The 25,697-nt window shown below is 38.9% G+C and overlaps 1 protein-coding gene across 3 annotated transcripts in view; it reads right to left on the bottom strand.

The window, feature by feature from the left end:
- Positions 1–25,697, bottom strand: part of RAB3C (RAB3C, member RAS oncogene family) — a 352,364-nt gene that overhangs the window by 132,315 nt on the left and 194,352 nt on the right. For all 3 annotated transcript variants that reach the window (XM_069096457.1, XM_069096456.1, XM_069096458.1), the window contains exon 3: positions 25,093–25,211. In XM_069096457.1, coding sequence (XP_068952558.1) covers positions 25,093–25,211 — 119 coding nt within the window. The remainder of the gene's footprint in view (positions 1–25,092; positions 25,212–25,697) is intronic.

Below are 25,697 nucleotides of genomic sequence, written 5' to 3' on the forward strand. Positions count from 1 at the left end.
AGGGAAGGAACTAGATTTAAGAGAGATTGGGAAGGGCTTTCTGTAGAAGATGAGACTTTACCTGGGACTTGGAGGAAGGCAGGGAACCCAGGACTTGGAGAGGAGGAAAGAGAGCATTCCAGGCAAAGGAACAGCCAGAGAAAACGCTCAAAGCAGAGAGCTATGGGTGTCTTGTTTGAGCAAGTAATGAGGCCAGTATGTATGAATGGACTGAAAAGTGTGAGCGGGGTGGGGGGGGGGACATACATGAGTGCAGCATGACATGCCATGGACTTTGGAACACACATAAACATTCAAATTCTTCATAGGACTATTTTCCACATATACAAATATAAAAAAATTCCCTCTATCAAAGTAGATCCATATCTTCTCTGTAATTCACAGTCTTAGGGAATTGCTACATCCTGAGAGAGTAAATGACTTATCCAGGGTCTCACAGCAGACAGAGTGTGTCAGATGGAGAACTGGGCTCAGGTCTTCCTGACTTGGTAGCTGGTTCTTTCCCTGCAATGCCATTCTGCCTTTCTTAAGTTCCAAGTGTGCATATTCAAAACATAGGGAATCTTAAATGACTTTTGGAAAGAAAAGGGCAAGTCTCATCGAAAAAGCTGAAGGGAAAAAAATGAAGAGGAGAAAGACAAAAATTCAATGCTCAGTGCATTAATTGGGCATATTTTAACCTTGAACATAGTCTGAGAGTTTTATGTACACTGCAACTTGACTATGCATGCATATTAGGGAGTTTTGTACAATATTTAAATTAGTATTCACAGGAGGCATTAAGAATCTTTTTTAAAAAGCTGAGTAGGACCAATACAGTTAATCTTAAACAGGACTGCCTATGAATTTGATGGAAATATATGCTACTCCTCTAAAGATATTTGTCTCGAGCAGTTGAACTTGCTAGTAAAACTGCCCCCCAAAATCACTCAATGGAGTCTTTAGGTCTATTCATAAAAAAGAGACCAATGGTAACCAGGCCAGATTTATATGGTGAAATTATCCAGTCTCCGGAAATTCTAGCTTTGGGGAAAATCCAATTGGCTGTAGCCACTAAGTAAAGGCTTAGAGACCATAAATACATTGATAGCAGCAATGTGGAAAAACAAACAACTCAGAGATTTCAGAAGAGCTAGTTTTGTCAAGGTTATAAATTTTATACAAGGCCCTAAAGTGGAGACATGGCCTTAAGTGTCAAGCATAGCCCATTTCTTGAATAATACAAGACTATATTATGAAATTTTAAACTGTTTGCCAAGTACCTGTTATGCAGCTTTGCTGTTTGCTAGCTTTATGACCACAGGTCATGCCTTACTGAGCAGCCATTTCATCAACTGTCAGATGGGGATAATGGCAGCAATAGTGATATAGCACAGTGATGGTGACTGTGATAATGACAGCGATTGCAATGACAACAGTGGCAGTGATTTTAATAGTAATAACGAGCATATCTAGCAAATCACTTAACCTCTCTCAGCCTCACTTCTCTCCTCTGTAAAATGGGGATAACAGCAGTGACCTCACAGTATTGTTATGAGGATTAAATGAGATATCCGTAAACCTTAGAGTGCTATATAAATGTTAGGTATCATTATTAGCTAGCTATCCCTTACAAAGGGATAGCAGTAACAATACTTTCAAGACAGTCTCACCTGCATGGTGTGGACTTATGAATACGTCTCTCCTATACTCTGAACCATCTGCGCCTCCCTATCTCTGCAAACTTTTTTGAAAGTTTATTTTTAATAATATTTTATTTTTCACAATTCATATAAAAACAATTTTAAGGGGCAGCTAGGTGGCACAGTGAATAGAGCACCGGCCTTGGAGTCAGGAAGACCTGATTTCAAATTCAGCCTCAGACACTTAACACACTTACTAGCTGTGCGATTTTGGGCAAGTCACTTAATCCCAATTGCCCTCCAAAAAACAAACAATTTTAATATATTAAAAAAATTTTGAGTTTCAAATTCTCTCTCTCCTTCCTCTTCTCCCTTCTAAGCAATGGGACATAAATTATACATGAAAAACATATTTCCACATTAGATATGTTGTGAATGAAAACATAGACAGAAAACCAAAAAAATAAAGCGAAAAATAGCATTCAATCAGCATTCAGACACCATCAGTTCTTTTTCTGGAGATGGATATCATTTTCAGCATGAATGCTTTGGAACTGTCTGGATCATTGTATTGCTGAGAATAGATAAGTATTTACAGCTGATCATCATACAATAATGCTGTTACTATATACAATGTTCTGCTGGTTCTGCTTACTTCACTTTGCATCAGTTCATGTAAGAATTTTCAGGTTTTTCTGAAATTACCCTGCTCATCATTTCTTATAACCCAATAGTATTCCATTAAAATCATATACCACAACTTGTCCAGTCATTCCCCAGATTATGGACATCCTCTCACTGTCCAATTCTTTGCCACCAATTCTTTTGCTATAAGTATTTTTTAATGTCTGTGGGATAAAGACTTTTTAAAATGTCTGTTGGATAAAGACCTAGCAGTGATATTGCACAATTTTACAGCCCTTTGGGCATAGTTCCAAATTGTTCTCCAGAATGGTTGGATCAATTCACAACTCCACCAACATTGCATTAGTGTTCGAATTTACCCACATCTTCTCCAACATTTATCATTTTCCTTTTCTGTCATATTAGACAATCCCTTTGCAGACTTTTAAGACTTTTAACTCTGTCTGCCTAAATAAATATGTATATTTGCCTAATCCTACTTCAGCACAATGTTTTCTTGCCTGAATCTATAGTAGTGACTCATTACTCTTTCCCATTTTAATCAGGCCTATGCCCTCAATCTCTCTCTTACAAAGGCCTGAGAGATCTAATTTCTTCTAGTTAGACCCCAGACTCTAGCCTATCTAAGTTTATTCTTGCCTAGTTTTATCCAGGTATCAGAATGTCAGCCTGTGCCTATCTGTACCAAGGAAATTCAAAGGAGGATTTCTTCAGAATCACATAATTCAAGGGTGTCATAAATACTCTCTACGAAATACTGTGTCAAAGGACTGGCTGATTGATAAAGAAACATAAATCTAATTTTAAAAAGACCAAGATGTCTTTAAAGAGATTAGGAAACACTATATAGCTATAGGCATATATAAAGGGTAATTAGGCTTTTCATAAATCAAAAATCTCTAAATCAGAGCTCAAGTAGAGGGAAGGAGGCACTAAACAGTCAGGTATTGACTTAGAAAACCACATATTAGCATTATCTATGTTCTATTATATTTTTATTTATTTTGTTAAATATTACTCAATTACATTTTAATCTGGTTCTGAAAGGCTGCCCTTAGGTGTTTTCTGGCTGAAGGTTTGCCACCTCTGTTGTAGACCATGGGATTTTATTTGGGATTTGAAGGAAATCAGGGTAATCAGGAGGTGGAGATGAGGAGGGAGAGTATTCCAGGTAAGGAAGACAGCCACTAAAAGTGCTCTGAACCAAGAAATGGAGCATCTTGCTTGAGGAATAGCAAGGAGGTCAGTGTCACTGTATGGAAGAGTATGTGGGGGTGGGAGGGAAGGACATAAAGTATAAGAATGTGTGATAGTAATGGCAATTAAAGATTCCCCTGTATTGGCTTGGTTTTCAAATTGATTGTGTTAAAACCCAGAGTTTGTTAATCCCACCTGTGGGATGGGCTTGTTGATGTGAAAAGAAAGTCCTAAACTGGGAGGAGCTGGTGATGTAGATTTGGAGAGACACTAGAGAGAGGCGGAAGATCTTTTTGGAAGCAGCACCTCGTGGAGAGAGAGAGACTAAGAGAATTGCTGGTGGCCGCTTTGAATTGCCCTGGACTTTTGAGACCTGCCCCCTGAGCTGCCAAGGACTGAGGAGACATGGCTGTTTTGCTGGTACTTTGTCTGTCTGTTTTGATGTTATTTTGCCAGATTTGTCCACTGGTGAAAGACTGTCCTTTTGTTGAAGAAGTCCTGGAACCTGGCATTTGGTTAAGAAGCCCTGAGACTGTCCTGCAGACAGAGAGTGAATACTGTCCACTGGTGAGGGACAGTACTGTTGTTGCAGGGGTCTGGGAGCCTTTCTGTTGGTTCAGAAGCCCTGAAGAAGGATTTTCTTGTTGTATGTTTACAGAAATCCTGGGAGAGGGCTTTGCTAATGTGTTCAGGGGTTCTAGGACTGTTCTACAGACAGAGGATAAATTCATGAAGGGACTGGCAATGTATCTTATGGCCTTGCTAAGCCTTGTCTCCCCAGGAACTAAGATTGCTGAGAACTTGCCTCGTGTCAAGATGAAGAAAAGACCTCCATTTGGGTATTAAGTGCTGTGTTTAAACTTTATGTAACTCTGGGGTAGATTCAATTGTGATCCAGGGGTGGGGAACTTTTGACCTTTTTGTGTTCTGTGGTTGAACAAATGAATGTAGTTTACTTATGTTTGGAAACTAATCTCCATTTGAGAAGAGGGGCTTTGTGGTGGACTTAATTAAGGTATAGCCTGGGGTGGAGAAGTATTTGGAACAGGGACTTTGTAATTGATTGAATGATTGGAAGATCCTGGGGTGGGGTAGTACTTGGAGATTATTTAATCACACTTAGTAAATGCTGTATTTTGAATGATGTCATGTTTTGATCTTCTCTGTTCTGGGTTTGTCACTGAATAAAATAGAGAGCACCTATGCTGGTATTTTGAACCTGGGAAGTTGCCTTTCCTTGGCATTACATTACAGAATGCTAGAAAGATTGGGGAGGGCAGTCTAATTTAAAGACTTCGCTCTTGGGTCTCCCTTTTTCCCTTTACCTCATGATCATACTGCTTTAAGGAAGTGTAGGGGACTAAATCACTGGCAGCTGTGGCAATTTCCAGACTTCTCAATGGACAGACTCCAAGAACAGTGTGGAAGGTCAGGGGGGATCTCTGTGGGACCTGGTTGAAAGAGAAATGCTCTGTTTGGCCACAGCCCCAGGGTGGCAGAGGTGGCAGTGGAAGCAGCAGCTGTTTCCGGTGCTCTGGGTCCATAGATGGTGGGAGATCCAGTGGCTGATACAAAGCCTCAGAAGCCTGGGACAGTATATCCACCCCCATGCCCTCTGGAAGCAGAGTCCTGCCTTGATAGAGAGTTAAAAAATCAAATATTTGGCAAAGAAAATGAATAATCAGTGTAAAAAAAGTCAGACTATAGAATCTTACTTTGGTGACAAAGAACAACAAAACATGCAACCAGAAGAAGACAACAAAGTCAAAGCTCCTACATCAGAAGCCTCCAAGAAAAATATGAATTGGTCACAGGCCATGGACGAGCTCAAAAAGGAAGTGTAATTTAAAAGTAACTTTTTATCTTGAAAAAAGGCTGGGGATCACATTTCAATGTGAAAAGCTGGCCTAAGTCACATCAATTCAAAACATATATATTCCTTTTGAATATATTATTAAGGATGTTGAATCTGACAGAGCATATTCTAGCAATCTAAAAATTAAAAAGGATCATTTACCACTGCCAAAATGTAAAGGCAAAGATGATGATGTCAGTATTTAAATTTGTATCTTATAAATTTTTTTTCAAAGCACTGTTGTGGTAGAGTATCTGAAGTTCTACCTTTCTTAAATATTTGCTATCTTATGGGAAAAGTGAGGGGAAATTTCAGCTTATCCTGGTCACCCTTAATTACTTATATATCACACCATGAATCTTGCAAAACTTGTGTTTCATGCAAGGAGAAATTTGGCTAACAAGTCATTTGCTAACAAGTATTTTTATTGTCTAACCTGGCCCTTCTCTCTTATTCTCTCTCTCTCTTTCTCTGTCTCTGTCTGTCTGTCTGTCTCTCTCTCAGACACACATACACACACACACACGAGACTCAGCTGTATGCTTCATTTCTCATTTTAAATAAGGTTAATAAGTGGAATCTAATAATGATGGCACTTGACAGCCCTATGAGTCCTGATTGTCTGTGACAGGAAGTTCTGGTCCTAACTGTAACTGCATATCTTAACTCTTAAAGATGAGATTCATTGGCTGTTTTGAAGTCTGCAAGCTGCCAGGCCAGATATCTATGGTGTAGTATATAAAATCCATGTCTCCTACTCCGCCCTATTCATTACAAATTGAAGCGAGCAGGTTTAACTCTTACCATTTATTTTGGGTTGGTATAGAGCCAAACCTCTAAAATTTCCCTATAACTCATTCTTAAAGTTAGGCTGGAAAAAGCATTTCAGTAAGGGCAATCTGGGTGGTAGACCCAAGTCTCTTAAGTACTGTTTTGATATCACCAAACTTATTTTCAAAATACAAATGTTGAGGCTTAAAACTAAAGAAAAACACAAATAGCTTCTAATGGCTTACATGGAACATTATTTCAACATTTTAAAACAGGTGTCCTGGGTCGTCTTTATTTTGGCACATATGATTGTTGTGACACCCTCTAGGATTTGAGGTCCTACTGTAAGGATAAATGATAGACTTAATCCCTCCCTAAAAGGGAGTAGACACATTTATCATATGTCATATGCTAAAACAGCAAATATAACTCCAATTTTAGAAAACTGTTTTTGCATGCAGAAAAAAATAATTACATTAAGTGCAGTTTACTAAAAAAAAAGCCTTTTGCTTGCATATTAAGATTGAATACTTTTCTTTTTTATATATCCATTTATTAAACTGATGATTTACATGCTAAAAGTCCAAGTTTTCTCCACCTTCAGTAATACTTTGCAAGAAGTGTTAGTAAACAGACTTTCCCTTGTCTTGCCCTTTTCCTAGCATCCCTCTCTCTATCCCGAACCCCCAAGGATAGTAATGGTCATATCAAAGTTAATTACTAACATCTCTAATAGAGAGGAGTCTAACTTTGAGTTAACAGTTGCCTTCCAATATCATTGTACAAATATATATCATCATTTGGCTAATTATGAGACATTGACAATATTGTACCCTGACCTAGATAACATCCATCTATACCTGAGACAATTGAAGGTGTTAAATGTGTGCAAAGACAAATCAATGTCTGTGAACTCAAGTGTTCATTGTTGAGTTGTTTCAATCATATCTCACTCTTCATGACCCCATTTGGGGTTTTCTTGGCAAAGATCATGGGGTGGTTTGCCATTTCCTTCTCCAGCTCATTTTATAGTTGGAGAAACTGAGACAAAGTGACTTAAGTTAAGTGGCTTGCCCAGGATCACTCAGCTAGCAAGTGTCTGAAGTCAGATTTGAACTCAGAAAGACAAGCGTTCCTTATTCTAAGTCCAGCACTCTGTCTATGGCCCCACCTATTTGCCCTAAACTCAAGTATACTTGAGTGACCTCAAGTGTATTCTAGCCAATAATGACGACTTTCATATCTTTAATACCAGATATTAAAGCAATATTTTGCTGATAACTGATGTAAGAAGCGGACCTTTTTTTCCTTTATAAGGGAGAACAATCTATCCTAATACTGAATTGTTGCCAATGATTCATCCTGTATCCTCACATAAGTGCTAGTGTTTATATTAGTATGTGGGCAGATTGCATAGGAAAAGGATCTCTACAGTCCTGAATGAACACTCCTATTATTTGATGCACTTGAAGCAGCCAAGGGGGCCCTGACAGCTTTTGTATTCTTAGATAGAGACTTGTTAGCCATCCAAGATCTGCCAGTTTGTGCTATAGCCTTCGATAAACCCTGTGAGAATACATGAGTTGTATGTTTGAGGGTATTTTCTTTTTTTCACTTTTTAGTGGAATGGAAGACCATACTGATGGGGTGCTTGGGTTCTATGTTTGTAATATCAGTCTGTAGTATCAGTTTTTAAAATCAATTTGTAAAACCAGTCTGTAAATCACACTCCCTTCCCCCCTCACCTCAGAGCATTAACTCTGCCCCTTCCCCCTGCCAGCACTCTGCCCAGCAACAACTCATGAATTGTTTATTTCTGTTTGGAACAATAACAAGCTACACCTATGAATCCTTCACTAAACCTTCTACAAACATTTTAGCTTAGGCAAATATTATCTCCCTTAGTAAAGTGGCCAGCTGCATCTATGAATCCTTCAATGCACTATCTATAGGTTAACTCCTTAAGCCAATTATATACATACTGAGTCTCCGTTAACTTTGGTTCCCAACATCCATCTTGTCAAACATGACACTGATGGGTGGCAGACTAGGCACTTCTCAGTCAGCCCTGACTGCTAGTTGACATTTTAGGCCTAAAACCACACCTCCAGGTAGCCCCCTCCTTGGGCATTTCCCAGTGAATTATGGGCAATACACCTACGCAGTTGATATTAAAAGTGCATGTTCCTTTAAGCACTGACCACTCCTTACCTCCTCCCTAATCCCACCCTTACTCACCTCGTTAGCATAATTGACATCTGATATACTTTCTTGACTCCTTAAAACTATACCTGTGACTTCTTTAAGTTTCCCTAAGAACCCCTAAATCATAAACAATAAACTTTTACAATCCTGATTCCAAGTTTGCTTGGGCCTACTGAATTCCTTCCAGACTGAATCACAGGGATTCTGGGCATTGATATTGATCAGAGTTCCTGTATAACCTATTGCTATTCCCCCCATCAATACCTCTAAAATTCTCAATAACCATCTCACTGCTCATATTAGAACCATATCCTAGAAGAAATCCTGCCCTGATAACCTCTTCACCCCTTAGAATTAGTCCTTGAGCCTAAGAATATGTTTTAGGATAATTGTTTCATAGATCCAAAGCTAGAAGTTGTATTAGCAGTCATCTAGGCCAACACCTTCATTTTACAGGAATGGAGACTGAGGACACTGGAAGTCAAATGGCTTTCTCAAGTATATGCAAGTGGAAAAATGACAGAATCAGGATTTGAACTTAGGTCTTGAGACTCCAAGTACCCTGCTGGTAAAAATCTCAAATTAAGGATTTTTTCATAAACATATTGCTTATCTGATTATTATTATGATTACATGATTATTAGCAATTATTATTAATCATTAGCAATCATATTCTTTATGTGACTTAGAATATAATAATTAGTTTAAATGTAATTAAAAGTTAAAAGGGTGGGGAATTGAACAGTAGCCCAAAATAACATAAAAAGGTCACACATTCATAAGGATCTTGTAACCTTTGACCCAGAATCACTAGTGAGAGGGCTCAGAATATGTAAAAGTCATAGCTATCATTGTCTTTGTGTGTCACACACACACACACACACACACACACACACACACGAAAAGATCAGACTCACTAGAGCTATTAAAAAAAAAAGCCTCACTAGTCTCTCTGTGCCTGGATCCTACCAAAGTAATCAGCATTTTGTCCAAAGTAGTGTTGGAGCATTTTAGGAATGCTAAGCTAGAGGTTCTGAGTTTTCTGCTTTTCTTTATTGTCTGCAGGCCAGTGCCCTCCTTAGTGACTGACAGCAGCTTCTGCCTTCCAGTTCTCATACATATAGCATGACTGCTTGGTCTCTGTAATTGTGCTATGATATGAATTCTGCGAAACAAAACAAAAATATTCCCTATCTATATTTTTGCAAAATAAAGAACAAATTTTTTGAAATGTACAAAAGCAAAATGGGCTGCCTTGGGATATAGTGGACTCCCTGTCACATGAAATCTTCAACCACTAAAAGCATTTGGTGATATTACGCTCAGATCAGGGACTGATTGATATCCCAGTGTCTGAGTTGCTAGCCTCACTTTAGACCCAGGAGAGAGAGAGACAGAGAGACAGAGGGAGACACAGAGAGACACAGACAGACAGACAGAGACAGAAAGACCCACACTGAGTACTTGCTGTGCACAAGGCATTGTTCTTTCTGTGATGGGGATACAACAATCCTGCCTAATCCTGACCATGCAGCCTGTCCAATCTTTGGATTTGTCTTTAATGACCACTTTACCAATGGATGTTCTCTTTCTTCACTATAAACATTGTAAAAGTCACTATGATTTTTCTGTTTTTATGTTCATTTTTGTCCTTTAAAAGTAGACAGGAACCTGAATTGTCAAACCTAACCTTGGGGTGTTTTTATTCACATGTAAATTGAAATGTGGGACAGAAGCAATTACCTAGATAACTCAGGCAAAAAATGCTTTCAACTGAAAATATTCAGATAATGGAGGTAATGTTTTCATTTTGGTTTGAATTATCCAGACAATTGCTTCCATTCTCCATTTCCTTTCACATAGTCAAAAAGTATCTTCCTTACCTGTCATACATACAGCCTCAAATTTGAATGCTAGATTTTTATAGGAAGTAGCTCACAGAAATTAATTAAATTCTTAAACATTTTAGCTTGTCTTCCTCCCAAAGCCTTTCTTGCCAAAATTGTATTTCTGTGGGGTAAGCACTAGACTGAGAGATTGATTCCTCCTCCCTGGCTACATGGTACCTGAGGCAAGACACAGGACTACTTTAGGTGTTGGTTTTCTGAACTTAAAAAATGAGGAGGTTAGATGAGATGATTTCTAAGGGCCTTTTTAGTTCAAACATTTTGTAAAATGCCTGAAAAAAAATGTACACCGCTTGAGGGCAGGATCAATTTTGGTTTTATATCACCTGTACTTGCACATAGTAGGTACATTTAGTAGGTATTTGTCAAGTGGATTTTAAAATCAGATTGGTATAATGCAAAGCATTAGAAGACTGAAGGTAAGCAGACCAAATAGAAGAGAATAATGCAGAAAGGATGAGAAGGAAAAACTTTCCAAAAGAATTGCCTTAATTTCATGTTTTGGTTGAGAAAGTCAACATCTGGGCAACTGAGAAAGAGGAAAGAGTCAGGAGATAGTTCTATACCTGGCTCTGCCATTAAGTAGATAACCTCTATTGGGCCATCAGGGTTGTACACTGACCAATTTATTCAATGAGAGTGTTTAATATTGAACACATTTCTTGCCATAGTTGTCCCAGATCTTCTCTTCTTCCTTTAAGACTGTAATTCACTATTCTCCATTCAATCTTAAAAGACAACTGTTTTACTAAGAAGACTGAAAACTCCCAGGAAGATCTCTCAATTTATCTTTTTCTATTCTTTACCACCTTTCAGAGTTCTGATCCATCTTTTTCTCCTCTACTCCAATGTCACAGCACTTTCTTGCTAAAGTCCTTTGAATGTCATAATTTCAGATACTTTGTGAATGTTTAAGTTGAATTGAAATAGATGTGGGATTTTGGCATGGGCAGGCTGGTTTCTTCAACTTTCTATCTCTGTCAACCCACTCATTTTCACAGTGTTTAATAAATACTTGCTGTTTTGATTGCTTCTGTCTTTATCACACATGTGCACATGCTTACACATACACACCTCAGTAAAATGAGGGAGCTGAATGAGTTGATTTTTAAAATCCCTTGAAGCTCCTAGAATCCATGGTTCTAACATTTCTACATTTTAGTTAGCATGTTGAGGCTGAAGTGATGGGGGGAATGAAATAAATGCCTACTATGCACTAGGACCCATGCTAAGCACTTTACATTTTCCCATTTGATCCTCACAACAAACCTGGGGTTGTAGATGCCATTATCACCCCCATTTACAGTTGAGAAAACTATGATTAAGTGGTTTTCTCAGATTCACAAAACCAGTAAGTTCCTGAGGCTAGATTTTTAACTCAGGTTATCCTGATACCAGGCCCAATTCTCTTTTCCCCTACCCTGAATGGCCTTCAGACCACTATAATTTTTGAGTTATTTTGTGTGGTTTTTATTGTCTTTCTGCCTCTCCCACTGCTTGTTAGTTTATTACCTATTATTTCTTGCTGAGACCGGGATGGCTACCTCTGGATATCCTTCTTTACCCCCTAATTTGCTTCCTCTAACCTGCTGCGTGCTTGGAAGCAAAAACAAACCTACGCGTTTATTAGAAATTTTTCTGAAGCAAGGATAAACAGGCTTGGAGCAGAGACCCAAGTAACTCTCCTAAGAGACAAATGTATGCTTTAATTTAGTGCATAGACATCTACTCTGACCATTAAGGGTCTTTTTTTCTTCCTTTCTGGTCTTTAGCTATGTTCTAGAACTGGGGAAATAGCCAGATGGTCATAGGTAATATGTTCCTCTATGTGGTAAGAGTTATTTAAATTATATGTCTGTCTATATAAACAAACCAGAATATAGTGTATGTGTTTCACTGGGTAACTCTAATGGCTTCTTGACTAATGTTAATACTGTGATTTTCTTAACATTTCTGCCTTGAAAAGCCTCCTACAGCAAACCTTGTTGTTGGGAGTGGGAACCAAATGCTAATTATGTTCATATCATCTCCCTGAACACAATTTAAAACATAATACCTAGGTTAATCCCTAATGAAAAATGGATAGACATGCTGAGTGTTAGACAGTCTTAAGAGTTAATATTTTATGAATTAATATTTTGACTATCTATGTGAGCCCTGTGCTAAGCCACCAATCTCGTGCATTTAGAAGAGGACCAAGAAGGAGCGTGGGTATCCTGAATTTAGATTTAGGAAATAAATCTGTTTTGTGACAATTCAACTCAACTAAGTTCAATATAGAATCATAGAATTTCAGAGTGGGAAAGGTCCTCAGAGACCATCTAATCCAATGCTTACCTAGAAAAGAATTCCTCCACAACATATGATTGCTTAGTCTTTGTTTGAAAACTCCCAAAGGTGAGGAGCCCTTTCTAGGAGAAGGTAACCATTCCATTTTTGGATAGTCCTAATTATTAGAAAGTCTTTTTCCTCCCCGGCATTGACCCTATATATGTGTTTTTGCAATGATAGCATGGTATAGTGAATAGATAGTTCAAATCCTGCCTTTAACATTTACTAGCTTTATGACCGTGGGCAAGCCATTTAAGACCTCATCTATAAAATGAGGAAGAGGGAAAGGAGTTGGATTAGGTGACTTCTACAATCTTTTTATTAGTTCTAAATCTATGATCCTAAGAGTTAGTAGGAAAAGTTTCAGAGAGAAGGTAGGAGGTAGACCTAGAGGGCTTGATAACTAGGATTTGGGTAATCAATGAATATTCTCAACCAAACCCCCACTTTTCTTTTAGGTTACACTTATTTAAATGACTCTCATGTTTCTGGCTGCTATTGCAAGTTGAATATCTGAAGCAGGGAGGGAAAAAAGATTGTATTTTTCCACCATCTTCACTGAAGAACTGAGTGACAGGTTTAATTGCTATCCCTCAAGACAAGCCTAACCCTCATGGGGAGGTAATTCTTAAGGAGGAAAATGAGGAGGAAGAGGAGGAGAAGGGGCACAATAATAAAGCAAATCTTAGGGACTTGCTATAAATACTATGATTCAAATTTATATTGTACTCCATGATATGGCATATTTTCATGGCATGAGTGAGACAGAAAACAAATACTTTTCATTATCCAAGACCTTTAGTTCAGGAATAAAAAATCTCACTTAACATTCATTTGTTCCACACAGAATGAAGGGTCTTGGTCTTTGACCATTAGTTTTGACCTCTAGGCTTGTTGCTAGCTTTAATACCTGTGAAGCAGTAGGACCACTGTTTTACAGATAATGCTACTGAGGCACAGAAGTACAAAGCTAGACACAGCAGGTTAGCCATAAACAAAAAAAAAACAAAAACGCCACACTTACTAAATGGTAAAGTCAGAGTATATTAGAGGAATTAGCAATGGGAGACTTCAGAACAACCACATTTGCTCCCTCCTGACCTGTCTTGGAAACTTTATACCCTCTGTAGCAAACACACAAAGTCTGCCTAGGAACCAGATTAAAATGTAATTGGGAAATATTTAACAAAATAAAAAAATATATAGTAAAACGTAGATAATATTACAGTTTGAAATTAAGTCAACGTACAGCCCACAGGGATCCTTATGTATGCATTGGTGCACCCAACTCCCTCACTTTACAAATGAAGACACTGAGGTCCATAGTGGTTCAGTGACATACCTAAAGTCACACAGGTGGGGAATATAAGAAGGATTAGAACTTAAGTCCTTTGACTCTAAATCCAGTGTTGTTTTTTTTTGAACTGTGTCATATCAGGTGAAATAAGATGCTTACATAAGTCGCCATTCCTTTAAACATTTCTTCACAATTTCAGTACATAAAACATTCCTCGTGAGGTTAATTCATATCTCAGTGGTCATTTGGAGGAAACTGATCAGGAGAAGACAAAAGTCCAAACATATCAAATTGAGAGAGTGGACAGGAAGACTTCTGAGAGAAATGGAAAGATAAATTAAGCAGACTTCAGGAAAGAGGTGGACATACTAGCTTTTTTTCCCTTCTTTTAAACAAAATTTCCATTCACTGTCGCCTACACCAGTGGGTTTATAAATAAAAAAATTATGCTGGAGAAGATTTATAGGGCTCTATTTTAAGAGCCCTGAACAAGGAACTCACAGAATGACGGAATCCAGAATTGGAAGGGATTGCGCAGGCCAACTAACCCAACCTGTAATTCAGCAGGAATCTTCTCTCCAGCATTCTTGACAGGTGGTCATTTCAGTTTCTTCTTAAAGGCTCCTTGTCATTGGGAGATGCTCGGTCTCCATTCTACTTGTACACAGTTTTGATTGTTGGGAAGTCTTTTCTTACAGTTGAGATTTGCCTCTTGACAACTGATGGCCATTGCTCCAATGCAGCCCTCTGGGGCCATTCTGCTCCTTTTTTCACATGACAGCTCATCCTTATATTTGGAGACAGCTATCTGATCTTTTCTCTAGGCTAAACAGTCTCAGATCCTCCAAGAGATCTTCTTATAGAATGATCTCCTGACTACTGCCCCAAGGAAGAATCTTACTGCTGCTGGAATGTATTATATTGACTGAGCAGCTTACCTCCACATCAAAGGATCACAATGGAAGTATATGTTTCCCATATCAACCTTATCTATATATAATCCTTACCTGTTCCAATGCTGGCGCAGGAGCTGGCAATGGGTGCACAGAAGAGCATCCTCTTTTTTCCTAACTCAGACAATCACAGATGTGCCCAGAACGTGGGCAAAGTGAGCTTGCTCACCCAGATACTCACAACTCATGCAGTCTGTACAGGCCTATGCAGACAGTGCTTCCTCCTGATGATTGGACTAAGACTGAATTCTTTATATCATACTAACCTGAGCATAATTCCAAGTAATCTTCTGGCAATCAAAGGCAACCAGTTACTTCTGGACACTAATCCCAAGAGTTAGCTCTCCTTATTCCCCCCTAGAGACAGGAGCTGAAGCTAGATGGCACAGTAGTTTACCCCTTGGGTCAGAAAGACCTGAGTTCAAATATGACTTCAGACACTGACCCTTAATGCAATTCTCTTAACCTCTACCTTCCTCAGTTTCTTCATCTATAAAATGGGAATAATACTTTTCCCTTCAACAAGCTTTTCCATAGCATAGTACAATGAAAAAAGATAATTGCACATGAAACTGAAAATTATGTACAACTTGCTATTCCTTTTAAATATATAATAATGTTATCATGTAAATTTCTGTTTTTTTCTTCCTTACCCTCCTGCTCTACCCTAGGGAGGGCTATCATTTGTTGTGAGGATGAGAGATTTTTGTAAAGTGAGATTTGTAAAATGAGATTTTTGTAAAGTGCTTTGCAAAATTTAAAGTGCTATATAAATGCTAGCTACTATTTTAGAGTTTGAAGGATACTGGTAGGTGGTATTATTTCTTTAAAGAAAATGTCTACTTCTGCTTCAAGTCAACCAAAAAAAAATACATCAGTTAGCAACCAGGAGAAGAGAGGACTCTTTTTTTTTTTTTGGCTTTTTTTGGAGGGCAATTGTGGTTAAGTAACTTGCCCAAGGTTACACAGCTATTTTGTGTGTGTGTGTTGGGAGGGGGGGGGAAGGGGGGAGGGGGGCTGTTAAGTGTCTGACTCTAGAACTGAACTCTGGTCCTCCTGACTCCAGGGCCGGCGCTTTACTCACTGCGCCACCTAGCCCCCCAGAGAGGACTCTTCTTATTAAAATTTGCTACACTTCTTCTCATTCTATTTCTATATGTAATCACTATATATTTATGGCTGGGGAAAAACCCAACAAGAGTAGAAAACTTAAAGAAAAAAACTCCTTCAGAATGGAATGCAACTACATCCCCAGAACATCTGCAATGGTTTACCAAATATCACAGATAGGAATAATTTTAAACTGGTGGGAAGATGGTGTCAGACTTTCCCTGTAGCCTGCTTCAGTCTAGATGAAAAAGAAAACAACATATCAATCTGTTCACCAGCTTTTCTTTTTTTAAAGAAAGCTTATTTATAGTTATTTGTCACTGCATTATGAAAAACAGAATGTAAATAAACAAGTTGAAAAAAAAATGAGCTATTAATACTTCTGGTCAGGAAGGGCAAGTAGCCAGAGGAGACCACACTCAGGAAAGAAAAGTTTGAGATGGAAAAAAGAAAAGATGCAATGTGTTCATAACCTACTGTCCTGCTCTGAGGCAACTAGGCATTCAAACCTCTAGTCATAAAAAGTCTTCCTAGTTCAACATTTTCCTTTGCAGTAAACTATATGAAGTAAAACCTTTTCAAATCCTTTTCAAGTTCATGATTGCTATCAGAACCCAGAAATGTTGTCATAGGTTTGTGACCTAAGGTCAGGTCATGTCCAAGTTTGTCCCATGACCCCCTAGGGGACTTGGTTCCCGATGTTGAGGCCACTTTTGCCTCCAACAGTCAAAATGATGATGATGAAGATGGTGATGGCTGGTATTTCTATTGTGCTTTAAGATTTAAATTTGATCCTCACAACAACCTTGTGAAGTGGGTGTTGTTAAACATTATTATTGTCAATTCACAGATGAGGAAATTGGGCATGTTTGCCTGATGAGGAGATGAATTCTGAGGTCCTAAATCTAGGATTCTATGAAGTTCAGGCATGTCAAGTGACCTAGAAAGCAGAGGAGGTGGTATTTAAACCCAAGTCACAGGATTTTAGAGCCAGAAAATATTTTAGAGATCTTCCACTCAAATCCTGTCATCATACAAATGATGAAACTGAAGTCCAGACAGCTTAAGTGCCAACCCCTGCCCCCACCCATGTCACACAAGTAGTAAAATGGAAGAGCTGGAATTTGAACTCATCTTGTAGGCTTCTGACTCCAAGTATAGTATTATTTATACCATGGTAGATTGATCTTTCCACTATACCTGGACAAAGTACCCAAGGCCTGAACACTAAAAAAAATCTTAGGGAGTCACAAACATGTATACATGGGGACAGAAGGAGAGGGCACTCTAGGAACAGTGATCATGGGCAAAGCTCCCTTGGATGAATGACCTTGTCCCAATCGTCTAAGGCAAAATTTACTACTGGGGCATTCACATCATGAGGGCTTCTTCAGGATTTGGTGGACCAGTCTGACAGTCACCCACACCCCAAAGCGCCTTTCTGTTCTAAATCTATAATCCTAAGGTCAGGTGTTGTTTTGATGCTTAGTTGAATGGCCCTATTCCCATGTGTGAAGTTAGGGAGTAACTGGGAACAGCTGGCCTAGTGGCTGGCAGGCCATTGCTGTGACTGTGGGTATACCCAAGGCATGATTGGGCTCTTAAAGTTTTCCTAATCTTCATGAATGTTGAAGTCAATTTCTTTTAAATATCCCAATATTATAAGCATTAACTGGGTGGTAATGGGGAGGGAGAAAGGAAAAATATAGCAAAGACTACTTCCTACATCTAGTTTGTTTTCTGTTACTTTTAGATTTTTACAATAGTAATAATAGCTACCATTTACATAGCACCTGAAGGTTTATAAAGCCCTTTACAAATACATCATTTTATCTTAACGATGACCTCGGGAGAGAAGTGTTATTATTATCTTCATTTTATAGATGCTGAGACTGAGGCACAGAGAGTTTGTGATTTGCCCAGGATCATACAGTCAGTAAATGTCTGGGGTCATATTAGAACTCGGGGTTCCTGACTCTAGTTCCAGTGTTCTATGCACTGCACCACCAGAGCAATGCAAATAACGGATATTTATTGGGCTGAGGGTATGTGTGTGTGTGTTACCATAACTATGATTTCATTGGTATAAAACTCAGGACCAATGCAATCGTATGCCCTGCAATTTATAGTATGTTATAGTGACGGTGTGTGGCAGAAGCAGAATTTAAACCCAGATCTTCCTTACTCCAAGGCTAATCTGAGCTATCTGTCTTCTCCATAATATTTTTAAATGTCCCTTGTTAAAAAATGGTCAAAAGCTGCTGGTAAGTAGAGGTCTACTGAGGGAGTTTACATAATACCTACCCCCATTTAAACCCTAAGCCTGGAAGATACTACTTGGAGAGTGACTATTGTGGACATGGAGTTTCAAAGGAATTTAAGTTTCTTAATTCCAAGTAAGATCCAAGTGAATTCCCTGTTCATAAGTCCTCTCCTCTCCCCACACCCAAAAAATTTTAGGAACTATTAAACCTATAGAAAGGGTTGTGGGATAACAAGAACACCCTTCCAAGAATGGTTTATGGGTTCATGAGTCTAAATCATGTGGATTAAGATTTATTCTTAAAGCAAGAGCTGCAAAATTGAGGTAGAAATTACATGCCTCCTAAATGGAGATGGTTGACAAACTCAGAAGGTGGCTGGCCCCATCATTCAATCCCACACTTTATGGGTATTGCAATTCACTTTTCTATCAGAGACAAGGAGCTGTGAACAATCACATTAAGCCATTCGTTACCAAGAGAATCAGGTATGGATAGATCACAAAGGAAATGAATTTATAATGAGTTTAATCTTGATCATAACTTCACAGAGATTTTGGATTCCAGCACTTGGAACAGCAATTCTAAGATGATTAAATGCACAGTCATGTAATTGGTTCCTAACTCTAATCAGGAAGTCGGAGGATTTTTTTTTTTAACCAATATCAGATTTAGTAAGCACAGACATACTTTTATTTCTGTGGAATTAAATTGCTTATTAGTAGGGAACATTCTCGGAGCTTCAGAACCAAGAGTTGAGTTTGGTTTATTTTGCTATGCATATTTGTGTGCCTTACACATAGCAGGTGCTTAATTTTAAGGACTTGAGTATCCTCCCTGCCCTTCTAAATGAAAAAGCCAAGGGCAAGGTCAAATCTCGAGTCTTACTGTCAAAAAAAGACCAGCAGTAACAGCAGAAATTCCCTTTCCTGATGGTTGGGAGTTTAAATGTGAACTAGCTGCCAATTTCCTATGTTTGGCCCTCACCCCATTCTCATCATTCAGCACTGATTCTAAACTCTGACCTGTACCCCAGGTCTGAATTTCCCCTTCCCTGTCCTCAATGTTTAGTTCTATTTGATCCAGATAAGTACCCTATAAAACCCATAGCACATGGCCGATTTTTAGTACCTAATTCTCTCCAGGACACCACTGGACTGTTCTATGCCCATGCCCCTTAATTTTTCCTTTCTATTGTACAGCCCCTGACTCAAGCTTGCTTTTTCTCTGTCATCTCCCATGTTGTGCTGTTTTGTGGTTTTCCACCTCCCAGCCATGCCAATATTCTCCTTTGAAGTATCAGACATTCCCCATATAAAAACTTGATTGATATGTGAATTGTTTATTACACTTTTAGGGTTTCTACTCTCTATGTACCCAGGGTTGCCCAGGGCTGGGACTTACAGTCTCAGTAGTCATAACTACCTTCTAAACCATGGCTTAGGCAACTCTATGTCCCCAAGTGCCTCCTTCCTTCTCCCCGAGACCTGGCTGAAACCCTATGCCCTTCAGACTTTTCTCCAGAGCAACCTAAATGGTAAATAAAAGAGATTGCCATTTTTTTGATATCATACTGTGGAATCCTAAGGCTTAATAAACCAGTAATAATGATGTGAATACAAACAGTGACCTAAGGGTTAAAAATAATATTAAGGGTTGCTTTTCCTGTACTTCTGTAACCTGAAGATGCCCTAAAGTCCTTTCCCCCTTAACTTGAACCAGAACCAAAAGAATTGCTTTTGTGTCCCTTATCCTGTGTTCCCCCGCCCTTTAATTTTTAATCTTTGTCCTCCTACTCTGTCCTTAAATCCTTAAACCATAAAGATTTCCCTTTGTCTTCCTCATCCTATGTCCTGTCCTGGTTTTAATCTTTAACCTCTGTAAAAACCTCTAAAGTTACATCATCATTCTGAAACCTCAATATAAGCATAACTTCCCCAGATAGTGGGGTCTCATTTAGCTTTCTTGCTAATGCCCATAATACGTTTTCATGTTAAAAAAAAGCTCCCATTGAGTGAATTCTTTCACACCTGAACCAGCTCTCCCAACTCTAAACCTCAACAATAAGACATTAATCAATGTCCATTGAATCTTATTTTTTGATTCTATGGAGACAAGGCACTTGGGGATGTGCTATCTTAAAGGTATGCACTCTTATTGCTTATCTGACCATAATATTCTATTTCTAATTGTAGAAAATTTGTAATGAATGAACCAGAAGATGTGGTTGCTGAGCTAGTAGGGATTACTCTTCAAAAGATCTTGGAGAATAGGGAAGATGCCACAGGACTGGAGAGAGGTAAATCTTATGCTGATGTTCAAAATAGGGAAGAAAAAAGAATATGTGAACTTCTAACAAGGGGCTAATGACCACAGAAAGCTATCATTTCCTTTTCTGACAGCTTCTAAACAAGTAGATCAGAGAATTGCTAAATCCTTCAGTAAGATTTTGCAAAGACAACAACCCTGTAGGCTAGGTGCTATATTTATTGCCATTTTACAGATGTGGAATTTGAAGCAAACAGAAGTCAAATCACTCACCTCGGGTCACACAGTTGGCTAGTATCTGAAGCTGGATTGGAACTGAGGTCTTTTTAGCCTGACCTCCAATGCTTGATTCCCTGTACACTGTAGCTGGCTGATACATTTAAACCTTTTGGTATGGTCAAAGCAAAGATCACTGAGCTGGGACTCAGAACTCCTAAAGTATATGCCTGTTTTTGCAATATGACTTTAAGTATTTCATCTAATCTCAGAGTCTCACTTTTCTCAGGCAATATGTGGTTGACAACACTTGTATTGCCTACCCCATATGATTCCTTTTTTGGGCAGTGGGAGATGCGGGAGAGCGTCCACATTTGAAATTTCATTGTGGAAGACAACACTCAATGAGGAAACTTCCTTTATTGATGCAGATGAGAAATTTTTCTGGATGTATAAAAAAAAGTTGCTTAAAGGCATTAAGAGGTTAAGTGACTTGTTCAGGGTCATATAGACAGTACATGTTATACTCAAACCCTGATCTTTCTGATCCCAATACTGCCTCTCTTACGCGATGACACTCCATAAGGCTCTTGTGAGGGTCAAAAGCATGAATATCTCCACATGTTTTGTAAATTGTCACTCATGTATCTCCCCTTGCAGGGAGAAGTTGAGAGGCTGAATGGGTAGAGAGCCAAGCCTTTGAATCACAAAGACCTGGGTTCAAGTATGGCCTCTGCCACATACTAACTGTGAGCCCCTGGACAAAACTTATTCATACTCTCAGGGCCTCCTAGACACCTCCCTAAGACTCTAAAGTGAAGGGAAGGCACTGACTTAAATTGGGGGGAGGTCTTCACCAGGTGCTTTTTTTTTGTTGTTGTTTTTGGAGGGCAATTGGGGTTAAGTAACTTGCCCAAGGTTACATGGCTAGTTTTCTTGTGTGGGTGTTAAGTTTCTGACGTTGGAACCGAACTTGGGTCCTCCTGACTCCGGGGCCAGCGCTTTACTCACCGTGCCACCCAGCCGCCCCCAACCAGGTGCTTCTTACACTAATGTAATCACAGGTCCAGTCCCATTAATCTATACCCATGTTGTTTTTGTTATTTTTCAGTCACGCCCAACTCTTGTGACCCCATTTGGGATTTTTTTTGGGGGCAAAGATATTGGAGTGTTTTGCCCTTTCCTTCTCCTGCTCATTTTATAGATGAGAAAACAGAGGTAAACAGGGTTAAGTGACCTGTCCAGAGTCACACAACTATTAAATGTCTGAGGCCAGATCTGAACTCAGGAATTTCTTCCTGACTCCAGGCCTGGCACTCTATCTACTGTACCAACTAGCTGCTGCCACCTATACCCACTGATACCCAATTCTTATCCATACCTGTATCTATATTTACATCTATTCCTCTATTTATATCTATGTCTGCACCTGTGCCTACAACCACATCTATATTGAGTCATTTAACATTCCTGTTTTTCAGTTCCCTCATTTCGAATATGAGGGTGTTAGGCTTGATAGATTACCTATAGATAGATGTCAGGGGTAGGATTGGAACCTAGGTCTAGGTTGGACTAGATGACATCTAATTTCCCAATTACTGTACCGAGTTTTTAAAAAGGTTTCCTTTTATAAAATTCTTTCCTTTATAATATTATTTTTTCTTTATAAAATTCTATCATCCTGAAGCATATTCCGGAATTTCTAACTTCCAGATTATTCCCACAACTTTGCAACTCTGAACTAGAAGTCACATTTAAAACTACTTTTTTTTGGAGCTAGAACCAAGCATACAAACTTCCCAGTTTCCAGGTCAGCTTTTATTGTCATTGTCTCCTAAGTTTTAATTAGCTGAACAGAAGATATCTGTTCTGGCACCATTCTAGAGGTGAGTGAATCAAACTTGTCTTTAATGCATGCACAGCAGTAAAGCAGTTTGCCTGGAGTCAGCAGGGCAAGAGTGGCCATGGGGTATGAGTCATTTTCAGCAGCGTGTGTGGCCCCGCATGTAGGGTGCCTGACACCCACCCAGATTCCTCCAATCTGGTAGCATTACATCTCTGCATTAGAGTTCTAGAAAGTATCTATTTTAAGAAGTTATAATCATCCATTTTTTCATGGTGATGTGGTTATTGAAATAATTGAGAGCTGTGGGGAAGTGGGAGGAAGCCAGAAGCCTTAGCACATAGATTAGGGAATATGCCAGGTAGTGGAGTCTGGAAGGTCACTCTAGTATAAATAGCTCCATGCCAAATCAGGATGGCAGATTTAGAGAAAGAAGGTCTTTTAGTTCTACCCCCTTGTTTTATTTTACAGATGAAAAGCATGGCCCAGATAGTTAAGTGACTTATCTAAGGTCACACAGACAAGAAACTGCAGCATATATAGAGGGCTTGAATCCAGGTCTCTAACTCACTTTCCAGCACTTTTCTCCTGTACCTCATATGACATTATGGCCAAGGAGTACAAGTGAAATTCTGGCTGAGACAGGGAGAAAACCTTCTGTTGGCAACTGGAGAAGGCCTGGAGAAAAGACACAGCAGTAGAATGTTGGCTCCCTGAGAGCAGGGATTGTCCCCTTTTTTGTATTTGTAGTTGAAGTGCCCAACATAAATGCAACATTTCTTGGGTTCACAGGCTAGTTTTTTTTTTCTTAAGGATAATGTCTTAAGCCCAAATCACTATGGCTCTCACTGATCAGTCAACAATAGGTCTCAAAATAAGTACTAATTGATGGTCCAGTAGTCTCCTAGAGACACTTTTATATATCCTAGAAGTAAATTCAGTAGCAAAATCTCATATGAAAATGCTAGTGGCAAGGAAATAAAATCAGAGGGAAATTTGAGAAAAGCTCAAGTTTTCCTGGAAAATTCCCCTCAAGGTGTTCATATTTAATAGAAAAAGGATTGAGGAGATGGTTTCAAATCCATTTTTTGGAAAGTTACTAGCTGTATGATCTTGCACATGTTACTTAACCTCCCTGAGTCTCAGGTTCCTCATCTGTAAAATGAGCATGTTAGTGGATGGCCTCTGGGGTCTCTTCCAGTTCTATGCTGAGTGTTAACATGAAATGACCACGTCATCTAATGGCTACTAATCAAATGTGTTTTTGATGATTTTTCCCCCTTCCTTCAGGTGGTTGCTTATTTCTCCATATTAGAGATCACCTATGACCATTTATTTCTGAACTAGTAAAGAGCTTGGGAAAAAGAAGCAAACACTTTCATTAAATGTCAATCAATGCTATTCTATGATAACAGAGAGAATTTCATGTTTCCAATTGGGATGGAGTACACCTATCTTCGAACATGTTGGCCATAAAGAGCCCCACAATTCTGGTCGGATTCCTAGCTACTAAGAGGGATAACAATGACTTGGAGACCCCAATCTGGTTCCCTGCAATCAGCTCTCAAAAAGTTTTCTCATGTGATGCTTTCCTCCCAGGACCGAGGTCACCAAAACTGAATGAGGCAAACTATAATCATGGTGGCAAGTCCCCACTCCTGATCCCAATTAAAATTCCACCTCCTACCCTTTACCAACCCCTCTTAATTCCAGTGCCTTCCCTCTCTTAATCACTTCCTATTTATCCTGTATATGACTTTCTTTGTATATATTTGTTTTCATGTTATCCCCATTAGATTATAAGCTACTTGAGGGCAGGGACTGTCTTTTGCTTCTTTTTGTATACCTAGCACTTGGTACATTGCCTGGAACAAAGTAGGGGTTCAATAAATGTTTATTGAGTTGATCAAAGTGATCTCTTATAGAGACCTTTTCTTTTGGATATCAAAATACAGTTACAGATGAGAAAAGAATTAGATCTGGAAGAGACCATGGAGGTCATCTAGTTCCATCCTCTTATTTTTCAGAAGAGGAAATTGAGGCCCAGCAAGGTTGAGTGACATGCCCAAGATCACACAGGTATTAAGTGTCACAGGTGGCATTTGAACCCAGCTCCTCTGATTAATAGCCAAGACTCTTTCCAAATGACAGTGCTGTCTCCCTAGTTTCACCTTTCCCTGTCCAACTGGATCCATGCCTGTCCTCTTTAAAAAATCTACTATTTCAAATCTCTTGAAGAATTTCTAGGAGGAAGCAATCACCACTTATGAGAAACAACACAAGCATATCCACTTTTTTTTCCCAAAGGGCATGAAGGGTGACGAGTTGTCAAACACTAGAATGGGTGACGACACTTAGAAAGATAACACAATTTAGCTCATAATAAAACTTAGCTAGAGGATGGTTCTGATCACAAGTTGGTGGTGATTTTTAGAAAAAAATATTGAATGTATACTTAGTAGACATATAAAAAGGTTGTCATCCAAGAGTGACCCCAATATGTGCTAAATAAGGAAGGTAGAGGATATTATTTCTTTGGGGAAGAAAGGGATAGAAAAGCCATAAAGGAAAACCCATAACAATTTTTCATCAACAGGCACTTAGGTCTTACCAATCTTGCACGGCATTGAAGGATTCTTCATTGGTGATGTCGTACATTAGAATAAAGCCCATGGCACCCCGGTAATAAGCTGTAGTAATTGTCCTATATCTCTCTTGACCTGCTGTGTCCTAGAAAACAAAATAAAATGTTAATAAGCCTCTAAATCATATGGCAAAACATTTAGGCGAAAGTAATGAATGATAGGGGAAATAACCCTCCCATAGCTTCTGAAACATCCTTCAGGGAGTGGGACAATGGCTGTTGTTTGTTTCTAATGATTCCCACACTTTGGTATTATCATATCCCAAAACAATGCTTTCTGTTTATAAAGAGCCATAATTGATTAACTAGTTTTAAATAGTCAGAATACACTTCTACACTTTAACTCACATTTGCTAATCTTCTTTCTTCCCTCCCTCCCTTCCTTTATTCTTTCTCTCTTCCTCCCTTCTTTCCTCTTTCTCTCTCTTCCTTCCTTCCTTCCTTTCTTTCTTTTCCTTTCTCTCTCTCTCTCTTCTTCCCTTCCTTCCTTTCTCTTCCTTCCTTCCTTCCTTCCTTCCTTCCTTCCTTTCTTTCTTTCTTTCTTTCTTTCTTTCTTTCTTTCTTTCTTTCTT

This window comes from Petaurus breviceps, unplaced genomic scaffold (genome assembly GCF_028583685.1).
Source record: "Petaurus breviceps papuanus isolate PSGF00001 unplaced genomic scaffold, PetGlider_PUasm1.0 229, whole genome shotgun sequence".
Taxonomy (NCBI): Eukaryota; Metazoa; Chordata; class Mammalia; order Diprotodontia; family Petauridae; genus Petaurus; species Petaurus breviceps.